The sequence below is a fragment of the Macrosteles quadrilineatus genome, unplaced genomic scaffold, assembly GCF_028750875.1.
Source record: "Macrosteles quadrilineatus isolate MER2022 unplaced genomic scaffold, UCM_ALF_1.0 Scaffold_2__2_contigs__length_208266976, whole genome shotgun sequence".
NCBI classification, from domain to species: Eukaryota; Metazoa; Arthropoda; class Insecta; order Hemiptera; family Cicadellidae; genus Macrosteles; species Macrosteles quadrilineatus.
This window is the reverse complement of record NW_026542595.1, coordinates 72,934,820-72,952,601: the sequence shown is the minus strand read 5'-3', so window position 1 is coordinate 72,952,601 and position 17,782 is coordinate 72,934,820. Positions and strand designations below refer to the sequence as shown.

Genomic DNA, 17,782 nt, shown 5'->3' with positions numbered 1-17,782 from the left:
GTAGAAATTTATCACTCATTAGTAAAATACAAGTTTACTTAATTTCAGGATGTGGAATCTGACCCATCCTCAAGTAGGAAAGAACCAAGGATATGATAAGATATTATAACAATCTATTGATTTTAGCCTATGTGTTTCCCATTCTTACCACATTTGTGAACTAAACTTTTATGTTCTATGTTTTTTAAACCTGTAGAGTTACTCAAGATTCTAGCTACAGGAAATATCTGCTACAACCCATTATTGCATATTTTTACGACATCATGCACCCAGTTGGGTACACAATTGCCAAATGGCTGGGGTGTACCCACACAATGCTCAAAGTACTTTACCAGAGTGTAATGTACTTTTGCCCGACTCTGTACATGCTTTCTATGTTATCTAATACCGCGTTGATGACCAATCTGTTAAAAAAAAAAAAAAACTGTTTATGATTTTATCAAAGCATTGCGCTACAGCATAAAAAAGTACTTAAATTCTGTAAAAATAGTAATGAAGAATATACACCTGTATGGTAAAAACACTATTTAGTATCTTTCAAGTCAATAAATTAAATCCAAAGAGGATCAGAGAAAAACTTGACATTAAACATTTCCGTGAATTGTAATTAGTAGTCTGCTCAGTTACAACTCTACAAGTCTTGTTATCGTTGACATGGTGTTTATTGTTGTTTTGACTTTTGCACAAAACTGTGGCTTAAGATGTAAAAGTCTGTGTTGGAATTGAGTTTTCCCCAAAGGTGCTGATTACATATGCTTCTATCAATTGGGCAGTGAAGTACTTGTGTCAAATAAGGTTTCCTATGTTTGATAACAAATTATTTACTGCTGATAGCAAAACTTTTCAAGCGTTTTAGCTGATTTAATTTTTCTATCTCACTGCTTGTAAATTTTTCTGACATTGTGAGGTATAAAATGTGTAGATATTTTCATAAGTGTAGTGAAGGAATCTCCTGATATCTCATCCTCCCTAATGTAGTTGTATATTGTTTCTCCTCATGTAACATATTATACAAATAGAGTGTTTTTTTAAATTTTTCTAGTTTTTACTTATTTATTCTCTGGATTTACTAGAAAATTATCATAGGTCTAACAACTCTTGGTAAAATTGTGAGCCTTAAAATCACAAATTTCTAAGAAACACAATTCAGATACCTGCAAAAATGCTCAAATGCAAAGTCGACATTCTAGGTAGAAGTAACAACATAAAATATGAAATGCATATGGACTTGTAGCAAATTGTTACTCAATGAGAAGGAGAACACAATTGAAAGAGCATCTTAAAGAATGTTCTCATATTGAAGTTCAATTTTAACTTTAAGCTTTCCTCGCTACCAGTGATTGTTTAGTAGTTCTACGGTTTAATTCAATTCAATTAAATATTTCTTTATTCATTGAAGCACAAAGTACATGAATAGTGTCATTCTCTTAAATGTTTTTATATTACAATGTTATATTCTATGGATACAATGTTCTTAAAATCTAACATAAGTTAATACAAATTACAAATTAACGATCCTTCTAAAAATTTTAAAGTTCATCAAGGGAATACAATACCTTGTTGATGAGAAATGTTTTAAGACCCCTCTTAAATCCGACCATGCTTTTTGCCGATTTAATTTCATTTGGAATTTTGTTGTAAAATTTGGAGCCGGTATAACTTGGTTTTTTACAGCAGGAGCACACTTTTAGTAAGGTCTTGATTTTTCGAAACTGGCTGCATCTTTAACATGGATATGTCATGTCTACTTAACAATGGTATAAATGTAACATATTGGTACAGTTCATCTGTCATATCTAAGTTCAATGGCAAAAGAAAACTTTCATAGTCAGAAAAGAAACATATGTCCATCAAAAAGTGTATAAATCATTTCACTTAAAATTTGCTACACTATTTCTCACATTTTTTGTGGGGACAAGTTAATTATAAATAACTTAGCTAATAGTATGAAGGTATTAATTAAAGGTAACAAAAATTTAAAATACTGTAAATTACATTCAAGTATGAGGAATTGTTTTGTAGAAATATTAATCTCATGAGCAAAGTGTTGTTAGACATATCAGAATTTTTGGTGGAAAGTTGGAAAGAGATGATTATAGTTCTGATCTAAGGACATCATTGCCCAATGACTTATCTTGAAATGCACATATTTTCTATGATTCGGTGACGCAAGTTGAGTCTCCGTGCCTGTGGTTGTTTTTATATTTGTCTCGACCAGGCAGCCCCTACTCATTGTGTTCCAGTTGATTCATATAAACATGTTGAAAATTGTGTGTGGTTTTATTTTACCATTGTTCACAACTCTTAAGCTTTTCACTCTGTTTTGTACAACACAAATGTGATGACAGCCCTGCTCAGTGCAACTCCAATTCTTTCATGTTTTAAAGTGTCGAACGCCTTTGAAAAATCTATAAAAATCACTAAAATATTATTTCCAATGCTCAATTCACCATTTAAATAATCCGAAAATCAGCCAATAATTCATTTGTACCTTTGTTTTTCTGGTATGCATAATGGAAGGGAACTTATTATATTATTATTCTCTAAGTGTGTTGTCAGGCAATTTGCTACATAACGTTCCAGTGACTGTATCTACTGATGACAAGATTGATATTGGGAGATAATTTGAATAATCAAAGTGGCTTCCAGATTTATAAAAATGTCTAATTATTGAGTTTTTTTAAGATTCTGGTACTTATGCATATCTGAGAGATTAGCTAACAAGTTTAATATGTTTCGTAATATGTAACAACGATTAAGTTAGTATGTAATCGTACATATATCGTAGTTCGTTATTTGTAACGAAACATATAAGACGATAGGCCGGCCACATTTAACACGGGACAAACCGATGCAGGTTACACGGCGGACACGACAGAACAATCCCTCTGTAATTTGTGTTTTTTAAATAATAAACTTTATGTGTTGACCTGTATTTATATAATGATGAAGACTTCTGTCGGATTTTTGACCATCTTCTACACAATGCTTTAAAGGATTTGATAATGGGTCTTTGTACCCGAAACTAGTCATCCATAGACTAAAATAAGACTGAAGGCGGACCAAGGTACATAACCTATTATATATTTGAATATCAATCTTGGTGGCAAAGATGTTTAAAATAAAAATTACCTTAACATATTGAACCTTAATAATAATTTAATAATTTAGGATATTTTGTGATAGTAGCACTTGTGCTTGAACGTCAAACAATCTGAATCCAAACCTTTTAATATTCAATCCAATCTAAACCGAGCCTTAACTAACTGACCTGAATCTGATCATCACACCATCCACACACCTCTACAACATTACATGTTTATCTGCAAGAACATTGATAATACCTGACAAAGTTTCAAGTAAGGGAGTATTTCAAATAATGTATGGTAAATCACAAGACATTTATTCATATAAAATTACACAAGAAACAAAATCAAATAAAATTGTTTCAAATAAATTAAACAAATTTTTAAATCACAAAACTTTTTTAACACATTAAATACATTTTAAAGCAATTAAAAAGCCCACTCTGCTATTAAAAACTAAAAAACAATACAAGATTAATCTGTTACTAAATGACTTTTAGAATTAAAATCTAGACAAAATGTACATTAAATTAAAGCTCAGTAAAAAAGATATTTTTATTAATCTCCAAACACTATTTTTGTAACAACTCAAAATAGTAATTTCAAAAAGCATATTATATCATTACATATTATTACATCATATATATGCAAAGTGAAAATTTCAAAAATAAACAATGTTATTATTGTGTTTCAATAATATGACAGTATTAATGTTGAACTAAGCCAATTAGAAGTACAATAACTTTAAAACTCAAATTAATAATTAAATTATTTACATTCATAAAATAATATAATTTAACACAACAATACTGATGAAATAGTTAACAAACTTCTATTTCATTCAAATAAAAAAACCTCTGCAAAAAATCACTTGTATGTTATGTCATATCACTCGTATGTTATGTCATGATGATTCATTTGTCACTGAGTGAACTAATGTAACCATATTTGCTAAATATGAAATTGTTACATAATGTAGTACAATTTATTTAATTAATACTTGATTAAATAGGATAGGATATACATTTTTTTACTAATTCAAACATCAATAGTATGCTATAACACTGGTGTGATTAACATGTAAAATTGTATTCACAAAAGGACAAGAATGAGTCTGCTGTAGACGAGGACAACAGTTGTATATTTTTCTTATCACACTGTAAAATTAATATTTGTCTGCTGCCAAAGAAAATAATCTTGCTAATAAACAATATTGTACAGTTAAATCCTTGTGTCACATTGTACATTTCACTGTAGGCCTAATATATAATGGTACAATAAAAGACCGCTATCTGGCATCCGATGGTCAGGCACTTTCAATAATCCGGCCACGAGCTAAAGGTCTAAAAATTTTTTTGAATGGTGATTCCAGCCATATTAGCACGTTCGGCAGAGTCGCTGGAGTTTACAATAATCCGGCACTGCCAGAGTCCGTACGTAACTTTGGAGGATTAGGGAAGTAGTGAACCTCTACTGTATACCCCTCTATCAAAAAATTCAGACAACTTGAAATGTACACGATTTTTGTATTTTAAATCTTTAATTAATTTAGTTTTACAGTCGCTCACTAGGTATGTTATAAAATAACCCTGCCGCTGCAAACCTGCAGTCTAAGGGAATTTATATTCGCATGATCTATTTTCACTAAAATATCTCCTTAAAAATGTAATTTATTCCCAATTTAAATAACATTAGTTTAATGGGTACTTAGGTCTGCTGTTACAGAGAATAAAGAAGTTTTTTTTCTTGCAAAATGTTGATAGTCTAGTATGAAATATATAGATTTTCCAAATGCAAACTATAACAGTTTACGTATAGTATGGGAATTTTAAATTAACAGTTTTTTTTTTTATTTTATTAATGAGAAAACTAATTATTAACCCATAAACCTCCATCCCCTTAATCTGATCATGCTGGTTTGCAAACTCGTTAAAAGAAGCATAGGTTTACACGTTTGTACAAAATTTCATCAAAATATGATCATGTTTGCTCGCGTTATCATGGTAACTTAACGGACACATATATAGATATGAATTTGAACATGTGGTACAACAATTAGTTTTAGCCTTCGGGGATCTCATAACAAAAAAATTAATTTGTCACGAGTCGAGGTCTTACAATAAGACGGTAATAGCTTATTTCCTATTGAAAATTCTTTAAAAACTTTGTAAAAAAAGTTTTATTTTGGCTTCAAAATTTTGGTGTTGGGTAGTACCTAGTACCACAGACCATCTGAGCGGCATAGAGGACAGATTCATCCCCGACTGATTAAGACAACCTGAAATAGTCTTTTGGATCTCTCAGGGTTAACATTCAATTAATAGTCAGTGAGTATTATATTACAGTCTTTTTAGTACCCATACTAGTATTGCAGTATTCTTCATGAAAGACACTTAAAAGCTTTAGAGGGCAAATGGTCCTCACCCCTTAAACGTTTGTGCATATCACATGGATCTAACCTCTCCCTCCGACACCTTATTCATTACAACACACCTTATACTGTAGAAGAATATTGATCATAAAGGAAGGATTCAAATAAAGATGCCAAAATGTATATTTCTAATCACCTGTAACCTGTAACCTGTTATTAATTTGACAACAATAATTGGCAGTAATGTATTGCTTCTAAACAATAATTACCTTTGCAAAGCTTCAGCTTCAATACTAACATAAGCCTAACTGCGGTGGCATACTGTAGTCGTAGAAGAGCTAGTAACTCTAGACAAAGTAAGCCGCAAGTTGTGCCATCTTATCCTTGGGAGGGCGAGGTTTGCCCCGGCTCCGTCCTCTGCCACCTCTACCCCGCCCTGCGGTCACTGGTTTGCTGGCGACTGCTCGGTGTTTCTCTACCAGGGTTGAGAACTGAGGAGAGCAGAACACACATCCTGACATGTCTGTAGCCTCATCTGGCAGCTTGCTCTTCTCCTGCAAACACAACAAGTCAATCATCTATACAGGAAAAGTTTCTTTTTTATCATACAGTTGGATAAAGCCAGACTGTCCTTTATCATTGGGCCTTTATAATGAACCTGGTCAGAGAACCAACCATGGGCGCCCACAAATTGACAGGGAGGGGCTAGATTAGAAAATATTACTTTTTGATATTTTATACAAAAAAAAAACAAAAACAGTCTTAATGACACTACAAATACTCCAGTTTTAACAATACTAGTTAACAGCCCGTGCTCCGCCACGGGAATATTGTCAGCAATAAAAGAAATAATAATTAACAAATACTGTTTATCTTTGTATTTTATTTAGGGGTTGTTTAATTTTTTACATGAAATAGAACTGATAGTTTGCCTGTATAAAATATATTATGTTAATCAAACCGATATATTATTTAACCAAATGAATGTTTTTTAATTCGAGTTTCATTTGAAAAATAAATAGTATACAAACTGGGCAATGCTGATAACCTAATAAGCAGCTATTTAGATAATTTGCTCAAGTAGGCTATATTCCTATATTCGTCTTTTTTTCATTACATTTGTTGTATGGAATAAAGATAGTCACATAGCCTACATGTAAATCACGCATCAGCAGTTGGTCGCATTTCACGAATCTTTGACCCATACTGTGAGTAAAAGCTGTGTTTACGTCGTATATATAAAGTTGGGCATACTTTGTTCAATGTTAGAGGGTATTAACGGTCCAATTTGATGGAAAAGGAGTCGTGGATTTTAAAACTATGTAGACTACCACTACCAGAAAGATGTTGATTCAAGTGAGACTTAGAACTGGCCATTTCAAATGCAGATTTGTATTATATTTTACTCAAATAGTTTTTTGTCTCTTTTGACCCTTAATACTTTTTTTTATAGTCGCTGTTGATAAGATTTTCCATAAACTCAAAATGTTGATAAGGAGTTCATTTTACCTTCCCCTTGTGACAACATAAGGAAAAATATTTGTGTCCCAGTTAGTCTGTTCTGACTCAAAATTCATAGATTTGCAGTACTGACAAATCCAATCTAACAACCCCAATTTTTAAAAAAAATTGGTATTTTTTAGTAGGGACTTCCAGAGCACATTTAACACCAACACTGCTCTTTACCTTTTTAGTTCGATGGTTCTCTAAATTTTTTTTTCGTTCGGTATGTCTCTTTACGCCCGGTTAATGATTTCCTTTTCTTTTTCTTTTTGTACTTTTCACATCATGGGTTTAATGATAAAGTTTTATAACGCTATAATGACCTGAGTCAACATTGCCATTAAACATCAAGTCAGATACTTCTTCGCCAGAACCGAAATCGTAAGTCACAGTTTCTCAAGCAACTTCCCTGTGTACTTGAAAAAAAAACATCACTGATATATTGTAGTTCCACGTATCCCAGCGTACTTGCCATCTCGAGAAGGTAAAGTTTGGTACCAATGAACGTCTAACACTGATCTTGAGTAAGATTCGTCACCTACTATAACATGTTTGTATGTTTCCCACTCATTAGTAATTATATGTACAACTTGCAAGCGGATTTCCCCATGATTATTCTGGTGGCCGTAGAGAATAAATTATATTGATAAAAACAATAAGTTTCCGTTCCCTACTATGGGTATTATTTCACATTCCATACTCAAACTTAAACTCAATTACCACTTTCCTTCAGATCACTTTGCAGGAAAACTAAAACATTTCAAAAATAAGTTAACAAATACACTTTCCTTGATCAAAATCGTGTGTTTATAAACAGAAACTCCATGTTTAATAATTGCATACTGAAAGTGAGGTTATAAAAATAATAACAAATGTCTGACAAACATTAAACAGCTGACGAATAATGTATAAACTGTGTATTATATTCTTCAAAAAGAATTGTATTGACTCGACCTTTAAAGGGCTGTAGGTCGTAGCCCTTAGAAAAAACGTAAATTCTAAGGAAGTTCGGCAAATCTACACACTATCCCCTTTAATTTGAGACATAAATCTTGTAGATCGGTCCAGTAATTACTGAGAAAACAGTGTTACAACTGTGTATTAAATATATAGATTGAAGAAGTGATTTACAACGTTGAAGAAGTTTATTTAGTTGGTTAATAATTGGAAAACATTTTGACAAAAATATGTTTTTCACGACATATAATGCATCTAATTTTCTCTTTTCTTGAAAGCTAGGGGGAAGCTGCCACCCTTGGCCCCAAGTTGGAACCAGCTGGTCTTAGGCACAAAGCTATAATCTAATCCATTCCACACTTATCCCCTGATGTGTAGGAGTCGTAAAAATAATATCTCTAAATACAAGACTTATTTTTATTTTATATTTTATAAAGAGGTTGGCGGCCTCTTTTAACCTTGCATTTGCCTGTCCACATTGACTAACTGCCCGTGAGTGGAACGTATCCACTATCCAGCAAAGCAAGGGGTAAGCCGGTAAAGTCCAAAGGCGAACTGTACTGATCAAATGTTTTCGGTAGAGGCGAGGATCCGAACCAACGACATTGCTGCCTTGGGTCCAAAGTCCATGACGATACCGACTGAGCCACTGACTATATATAAACATTAAATAATTGACATAATAGCAATGAGAAAAGTGAGAAAACATTATTACAGTACAACTAATTATCCTATGTTTGACATACTGGATGGACCGATTCCTTTGTTATTTAAACTAGGGATGGACGGGATTGAATTTTTAGTTCGGGACGGGATTTTTATTTCCTTCCCGATTTTCGGGACGAGACGGGACGAGATTTTTTCCTGTGGATAAAAAGAAAGTCTTGAGTATTGCAGTTACAAAAAAAAACAAACGAAATCAATTTTTACCGTTTTTTGCACTGATCAATAATAACAAAAAAATGGTTTAGTTACAACAATTTACAGGTACCTATAGAAACTTGTGTCATACGATCGTCGGTATGACTCCACGGTCACGGCGCGATCGTTGGTATGACTCATCATCACGGCATGATCGTCGGTATGACTGCGGTCACGGGACGATCGTTTGTATGACTTGCGATCACGGCATGATCGTCGGTACGACTCCGGGGTCTCGGCGCGATCGTCGGTATGACTCCGTGGTCACGGTGCGATCGTCGGTACGACTCCGTGGCCACGGCGCTATCGTCAGCATGACTCCGCGGTGACGGCGTTATTGTCGGTATGACTGCGGTCACGGGGTGGTTGACGGTAAACTCCGCGGTCACGTCGCGATCGTCAATATGACTTCACGGTCACGGCGCGATCGTCGGTATGACTCGCGGTATCGGCGGGATCGTCAGTATGACTCCGCGGTCACGGCGTGATCGTCGGTACGACTCCGCGGCCACGGCGCGATCGTCGGAATGACTCCATGGTCACGGTGCTATGATCGTCGGTATGACTGTGGTCACGGGACGATCGTCGGTATTACTCCGCGGTGACGGCGTGATCGTCGTTATGACTCCGCGGTCACGGGGTGATCGACGGTACGACTCCGCGGTCAAGTCGCGATCGTTGGTATGACTCGCGGTATCGTCGGTATTACTCCGCGGTGACGGCGTGATCGTCGTTATGACTCCGCGGTCACGGGGTGATCGACGGTACGACTCCGCGGTCAAGTCGCGATCTTCGGTATGACTCGCGGTATCGTCGGTATTACTCCGCGGTCACCGCGATAGTCGGTATGACTTTGCGGTCACGGCGCGATCGTCGGTATGACTCGCGGTATCGTCGGTATGACTCCCTAGTCACGGCGCGATAGTCGAAATGACTTCGCCGAACATATCTCGCAATAACGGCGTTACCGTCGCTCGCGAAGCGGCAAAATCGCCTACGATCGGACCAAATCCCGTCCTGAAAAATTCCCGAATTAAATGTAATCCCAAATATCGGGAATATTTTTTTCCCAAAAATTTCCCGAAATTTCGGGACCCGTCCATCCCTAATTTAAACCACACTTTTATTGGTATTGGTTTAAAATAATTAAGCTCACAGCTTAAGCAAATTGGTAAGTGGTAGACTATAAATAATAGAGTATTTTGTGCTTAGTTTAAAACTGTATATTTCATTTACATTATTTTTAAATACTGTATTTATTTAAAAAATATATAACCTGTGTGCAATAAACAATCCTGTTAACAGCTAACAGTTCATATAAAATGGTTTGTTACCTTTTTGCGTCAAACAATCTGTGTTGTGCTTTTTAGCATCAGCTACAGCTGTTTCATGCCGCTGGGGCACATCTTCAGGTTGTCAGAACGTTAAAATAAAAAGCGCTTTCATCCATATATGAATTTGTCACGATATACAATGTCTATTATACATGAAATACACAAAAAAACAACATTTAAACAATACGAATTGACAAACTTGGCCAAGTGACGAACACACGAGATAGGCGCCAGTTTAAATGTTTTTTTTTTGTGTATTTTGTGTATAATATACAGTATACATCTTAACAAATTCATCTACGGATCAAAGCGCTTTTTATTTTAACGTTCTGACAACCTGAAGATGTGCCCAAGCAGCATGACACAGACGTACTTGATGCTAACTACAACATGGATCGTTTGATGCAAAAAGGTAACATAAACCATTTTATATTGCAATTTTCGATCCAGGTCACCATGTAACAGTTCATTGTAAAAAAATCTGAAGATCATTGGATCTAAAATAGCGTAGTGTGTCTTACCTAATGACTTAATACTTTTTGATAATAATTTTCTGAAAATAACACCACTTACAGGCTTGTATTCCACAGCTACAGTTTGAGCTCCGCACTCACACACATCCTCGTTGACACTGACTTTGGCTGCGTCGTCGAACAGGTGGATTATTACATCACATCTGAAACATAATACAAAACAACTCAACTTCAGAAAAGTATTTTCCTTAGTCTTCAATGTATGCCCCTTGTTTTCCAGGTACAACAAACACTGGAAAGCTTAAATCTGAAGCCTCGTCTTTATCGGATCAAATTTCAAATTAAAATAGTTTAAATAGGCCTTGAGCCCTATATTTAGAATAAATCAATAAAAGCAAACATTGATTAAGTACTGAGATGAAAAAATTACTGCTAATAGTTATGGATTCTATTGGAATAAGAAATTTGTGACAATATTCATCGAATCGAATAGAAAATTCTTGGCTTTTTCAAGATCATGGACTCAAATTGACTGTTTTGGGCATGTCCTCCAGCTTTGCATTGAAGATGCAATCAAAGAAACGGTACACGTAAGCCACTTAATGGCAAAGGTTGCAAGCAGAACACTTGAAGCTCGGCAACAAGGCCTTGGAGTTAATACAGGACGTCCCATCAAGATGGAACAGCCAGTTTTTTATAATGGAAAGGCTAATAACATATCGAAATGCGATAAACTGGGAGCTTGGGACTTCTGACACCAAGGTAAAGACTCTTAACGGAACTGAATGGGTATTGGCTGAAAATGTGTTGAAGGTTTTTGAGCCCCTTGTGGAGGCCACACAGTTTGCCAGTATGGACATCCCCACTATTTAGGGGGTTTTACCTATGCTGTATGGAGTTAAAATAGTGTATGGCCGAATTGAGGAGAAATGTAGCCTCATCCAGTTTGGCCAATGCATAGGCATAAAAACATATGTAAACACGATTTGGGCCAATGGAATCAAATTTGATTTATTTGATATCAATGCTTATTGACCCAAAATACAAGCTACAAGGGCTAAAAGAAAATCTCCAAACGTCATCGCAGCTCCAATTGAAGAAAGAAATGCAAAATTTATCTACACCTAGACAGAAAAAAATAGGTCAGTAGAGAACCCTACAGAAGTAGCAAGTTGCACGTCATCAAGGATCTTTCAATTTCTTGACGAAGAACCTCTAAGTGGACCGAGCAAGGAGGATGGATGTCGAAATGGAGCTTAACATGATTCTGAGAGCACCAAGAATAAAACACAACGAAGACTCTCTAACTTGGTGGAGGAATAATTGCAATAATTACCCAAGGATTGCAAAAGTTGCCCTTAAATATCTTTGCATTCCTGAAACTCCCGTTCCAAGTGAGAGGCTGTTTTATTCTGCAGGAAATGGGATTAGCTCTCGAAGAAAATTGCTCCCAAAACATGCAGAGCAACTTGTAGTACTCCACGACAACATAAAACATGCGTAAATGAAGTTTTTTACCAGGCCTAATGTTAAAATGACTTATTTTTACTATTTATTATTATTTTTATCTCATAATTTTGCCAAATGAGAAAGGTCTAAGAGAGTAGGGCCTATTAATTATTTTAATGTAGTTCCTGATGGCCAATTCGTAATGTTTGATCTCAATATTGATGTTGTTGTATTTAAAATAAATAGTGTTCTTTAATATTTTGTTATAGGTTGGTTATCTAATAATAATTTTATAATTTTGATTTGAGTGAGTTTTGGTTTTTTGAGTGAGTTCAAAAATTCTTTGAATCGAATCGTTGCTTCAAATCGAAAATTTGTCGCTGCTTTGAACACCCCTTATAAAATCTTTTTTTATTATCATGATGGAAAATGTCCACAATAATAGGTGTAAACTCACATCACTAAAATAAACTACAAACAAAGTAGCGATGCAATGTAAATGTCACCTGTTACAGCCCAGTTTCCACCTCGGTGCAGAGGCCGGGTCTAGCACTAACACTCCAGTCTCGCACTCCACACAGGCCGACAGTCCATTACTGTTGAGAGAGTGAGGACAGGTGGGGTGGGTGCAAGAGTTACACCCTGACCCTTTCTTCATCTCCCTGAAGGGAGGATGGTTGTAGCAGTAAGGGCAGAGTGGAAATGATTTGCCCCTCACCCCAGTAGACCACGAGAGTAGCTCAAAGTCATCCAGAGGACATTTCAACTCCTATAAATATAAATTAATGAAAGATATTTGTATAAGCTATGCAGAGTAAAATTAGGTGGGATGGAATACAAGGTAAAAATTACATAAGAGGGGTGAGTTAAAGATAAATCAAAAGGGGATGTAGGAAAACTACTCACTAGACAAATATGTTTTTGACATGTTACAAGGGCATGAGAAAGGAGAATTTCTATGAAAATGAAGTTGATAGAGATGGAGAAAAGCAGACCTAAAGGAAGTTTAGGAGAATGACGAGAAGAGGATGTGATGGCACAAGGAGAATGTGGAACTGTGGTAGGATAAGAGACGATGGAGGGGTATTGTTGATGCTTAGACTTGGGAATAACTGTTACAAAAGAGGATATGTTTGCTACATGATGAAATAGTTTTTGAGTCACAATGTAAGAAATGTTTTGCAGTAGCTGTCATCTCCTATTGTTATAGTTTAACTTAGACATAAGTAGTTTAAAAACAAATATAAAAATCATTGTAAAAAATGCAAGTAAAAGAGTGGAAATAAAATAGCATAAAGCTGATTTTGAAATAAAGAGAGTCTGAGACTATGTCATAATCATAATATTGTAAATCAACATTTGCTTTACTTGATGTACCCTCAGATTTAAAATATGGTTTGTGTTGATAAATGTGATCAGATCATAGATGTTTTATCCTCCCGAGATTGCAGTGTCTTATTCTTGTATAACCTCTTAATGGTAGGAATTATTTTCTTGGAACTGACCTTATAGGGGCGAACATTCCCGTTTTGTGGTAGGTTGTAAGTCTCATCACAATGTGAGCAGTGCAGCCGAGCAGGCTTGGCCTGTATGTACTTCATGTACCTCCGACACTTGCCACACCTACCATACAGAAAACATCATACAGAAAACATATATTGTTCTCTCCTCCAGCGTAATTCTGATCTTAATTGTATGATTTGTGAGTGCTTGGATCAATGAATAGTATTTTCTGTTAACTGAACGTCTTAATCTGACAATACTAACCTTTAGGCTAATATGGATGGTATTTAAGGTGCATTAGTATACTTAATTCAATAAAATATTAGTTTACAGAATATGTAGTCTAAAACATTGTCAATTCACTATCTATATTTGGGATATGACATAACCATAATGAAATAATATATGAAATATATACAATCACTCTCCTCAAAACAATTCATTCTAATATTACTTCATCTTTGTGCAAACAAAATTAGGGGTCTGCATAACAGACATTTCACTCAAGAGAGGTTACAAATTTCGGCCTTTGGGTCTTGGGCCAAAATCGAGTTGCTATATAAGGTATTGGGTTAAAAATATATTAAGTGGTATAAATACTACAGCAAGTTAAATAACATTGCACATGATCTCCCCCCTCATATCACAGTGAGCTGTCTGCGGTCACTTAAAACTTCTGGGGACTTCTGACATTACGGTAAATTTGAGCAAATCTTCTGTGGTAACGACAACATTTTACACCTCTTCCTCAGCAGCTAAAAAATTTGAAACATCTTCGTCTTCTACAGACAGTGTGAAATCTGGATATCTTCTGGAGTTACGACACAATTGATAAAATCTTCCCTGATCACGGTGATATCACCATCGTCTCCTATGATCGCAGCAAATCCATGAACATCAACCTTAATTTTTTTTCAGATGCTTTCTACAATCGTGAAAATAAATGCTTGGCTCGCTTAAGCTGACCCAAGCTTGATCCAAAAAGTATTCCCAGCCCGAACTGACTCTCCGGGCCATCTGTTGGCCTGACCCGACCCAAAAATATTGAGGACCTGCAGACCTCCAATCAAAATCAGAAAGAAAATAAAAGGTTAGTTTAATTGGGACAAACCTTGAATGAGCTTTGCCTGAGGTCGCCAGGGGTGAGAATGACACCTCAAACAACTGGTCCATCCCGTCAATGTTTTTTACAAAATAAAGGAACTTGAGTTTAAATATCTCTACGGTGTGACGCAGAACTGCATCAAAGTCTACTTGTCCCTGAGCGATCAGATTGAGTTGTTCCTCCACAGCAGACCTCATGGTGGGCAGAACTAGCTCTGGGTCAATCTGTACCATAACAATATAAGTTACCTCAGGTGGTAAAAACATAGTAAAACTACCCTAAATCAAGCGACTCTCAGTTTAAGACTGTATTTTAGAACAACTCTTGTCAAGACAACAAGTCTTGAAAACTGACACAAGTTACTAAACAATGATGCTCTTAGAATTAATAAGAGAATTCAATTCAATGTTACATTTAAATTAATTCACAGAAACCTCTAGAAACTCCTTTGTACAATCCTGGACCGAAACAAATTTCAAATATGGAATGAACCCTTCTCTTCTAAAAAAGAAGGTTGTGTTCTCTTCAACCGTATGATAGACATTTAGATAGAGGGTTTGAATCCTCTCTAAGTCAGTTCAGGTGTAAACTAATAAGGGCTTATCCTGTCAGTAGCAGAGCTTACTGGGGGAGGCCAACCTAAAACAGTGAACAGACTGGGTGGAAGTTTAATAAATTGCCTGATTCAGCCAGAACTGTATCCTTCAAGATATTCAAATCTAAATTATGTGAATGGTTGATAAGCAATCCTTTCTATGGCATCCATGAATTTCTTGAAACAAAAGTTGATATTGAATTTTGATGTCTATCTACATGATCCATATTCTCTAGACATTTCATGTGTTAATTAACTAAGTATTTTTTAAACTTTGTATTTAATTTGTTAATTTGAAATGTTTTGTATGTGTTTTGACTATGTCTATTCCTTTGTACAAAGAAAGGTCAATGACAATAAAACTCTTGATTCTTGACGGGACAGAAGTACTCTTTGTGAGTTGTACTTCTTTCAAGACAATTTTGGTTGGCGTGTTGTAATAACTACAGATGAAAGAAAGTACCTTCTGGTAGCCGTGTACCAACACAATGCCCAGCGTGGTAGGTACAAGTCGTCTGCCAGAGCCCACCGTCACATAGTTGCGTTGGCAGATGTTGTTGATGTGTACAGGGATGGAAGCGTCTGTGCCGATACCATGCTTCTCCATTAGAGTGATCAACTCTGCTTCAGTCAGTAGGTCTGGGGGACTGGTCTGGCACTCCACTAGCTTCACCTAATGTGCAATACTCGTATGTGAATATAGGATTGGATAGGTCCGATTGATTTCAGAGGTAGAATGTGTGACCCCACTTACTTAAATCTCCAGAGTGGTACCGAATATACTTAGCCATTAATTACCATCAATGAGGTAAATTCAAGACAGGAAATATCACTCTCTTGTTGCTTGTTCTTTAATCCCCAAGGAAAAACAGGTTTTGTTTGTAGTGTAGATAAGATACATATTAAATTTTAATATTCATAACAAGTTAGATTCCTCATGTAGATCTACATCTCAAGGTAAAAAAAAAAAAATACATTCATTGACAAAAGTCCAGACAAGAAATCTTTTTACCTTAGTTTTACTTTATTCCCATGAACGTCATATTAGTTTTAGTTTAACTTTTCTGGTGTAAGCACTCATTTTTGAGCCCCATGAAACTGCAAGATGTTTACCCCATGACCGCCTGTCTCTGTGGATGTATGTAGCAATGTTACATGTTAATTGTAGCCTATTCATTACATTCATTAATTTTAATTGTATAATTTTCCTTCTTTGATTGTACAAAAATTTGCCATTTAGCCTATAGTAATAAATCCTCAGAAAATGTATTGTAAATATAAATTATATTATCCTTTTAATTACCCCTCAGAAATCATCACATCATTTTTGAAATATGAATGTATACGAAAAAAAATATTAATGTTTACAAAAAGCCTGAAACTTTTTAGTTTTGCTGGTGTGAAGTAATAAATAAAACAACGCTGTGTAAAATTACAATTTACTAAAACAAAAAAAAAAAGTTAAATAAAAATTCACGTTTTTCCTTGAGTTTTAATAAACTGTAAGGTAATTGTTGTTTTACAAAGTGATGTTTAATTTATTACTTCACACCAGCAAAACTAACATTGCACAGATTTCACACATTATTTATTTTTTATGACACCTCCATTAGAAGAGTCAAATAGTTTGAACAACTTATAATTCCAAAAAGTGCTATAAATGAAGGAACCATTCAACGCAAAAATCATCCCTCTAACTTATGAATTAGCTGAGCTGCCACAAAACAAAAAATGTTAGCGGTTATTATGGACCACCCATTATTTATATTATTAGTTACTCTTACAAACAAACTTTTTAGGAAGTTTGTGGTATTAAGTACACATTATTTAATTTTGACTGAAATTTGATAATCAAATGGTGACTCACTTTGGAGTAAAAATGTTTACCGAAAACATTTCTTGATATACCTCAACATTCATGAGAATCATGCTCTATAAACCCGTTCAGAGTAATTTATAATAATCTGGGTTATTAAATAGCCCTTTTGCTAATAATACTGATTGTAAATATGTACTTACATCCTGTATGTTGGCCTCCTCTCCTGTTGTAAAAGTAGGCACAGTTTCTACTTTAGAGAAAGCCTGCCAATGCATCACAGCGGTGTAGCCCGGGTCTATCAACGTCTTTCCTGTGGTGCTGAACTTCTCAGTTCCAATAGAGAAAGTTATCGTGGTACTAAGGTACCGGCAGTCCTGCGACATCTACAGGAACAGGAGATAAAAATAGCAAGTGGAAACATTACAGGTAAACTAGTTATGAAATGTGTTGACAATAAAAGTAACGGTGAAAAGATAATTACCGAATCTGTGAGAGAGGGTTCCTGGGATCCTATAGTACACTAATATGCTGCCAAGTCTAGGGAACGTTATCTTGAAAATATTAGTTGGAACCTTTACTTGCATAAGTGGTTATAGAGCTCTAGTCTCCAAAAGAAGATTGACTCTGAGCCTGGATGCATTTGACATTGGGCTATCAATCAGTTTA

The 17,782-nt window shown here is 35.3% G+C and overlaps 1 protein-coding gene across 1 annotated transcript in view; it reads right to left on the bottom strand.

The window, feature by feature from the left end:
• Positions 1-3,735: 3,735 nt before the first annotated feature.
• LOC128986656 (DNA topoisomerase 3-beta-1) overlaps positions 3,736-17,782 on the bottom strand; it is a 29,015-nt gene continuing 14,968 nt past the window's right edge. Inside the window, exons 9-15 of the mRNA XM_054407130.1 lie at positions 17,317-17,499; positions 15,761-15,970; positions 14,709-14,926; positions 13,600-13,717; positions 12,601-12,863; positions 10,746-10,848; positions 3,736-6,011 (exon numbers count right to left, since the gene is read on the bottom strand). Coding sequence (XP_054263105.1) covers positions 5,805-6,011; positions 10,746-10,848; positions 12,601-12,863; positions 13,600-13,717; positions 14,709-14,926; positions 15,761-15,970; positions 17,317-17,499 — 1,302 coding nt within the window. The 3' untranslated portion in view covers positions 3,736-5,804. The remainder of the gene's footprint in view (positions 6,012-10,745; positions 10,849-12,600; positions 12,864-13,599; positions 13,718-14,708; positions 14,927-15,760; positions 15,971-17,316; positions 17,500-17,782) is intronic.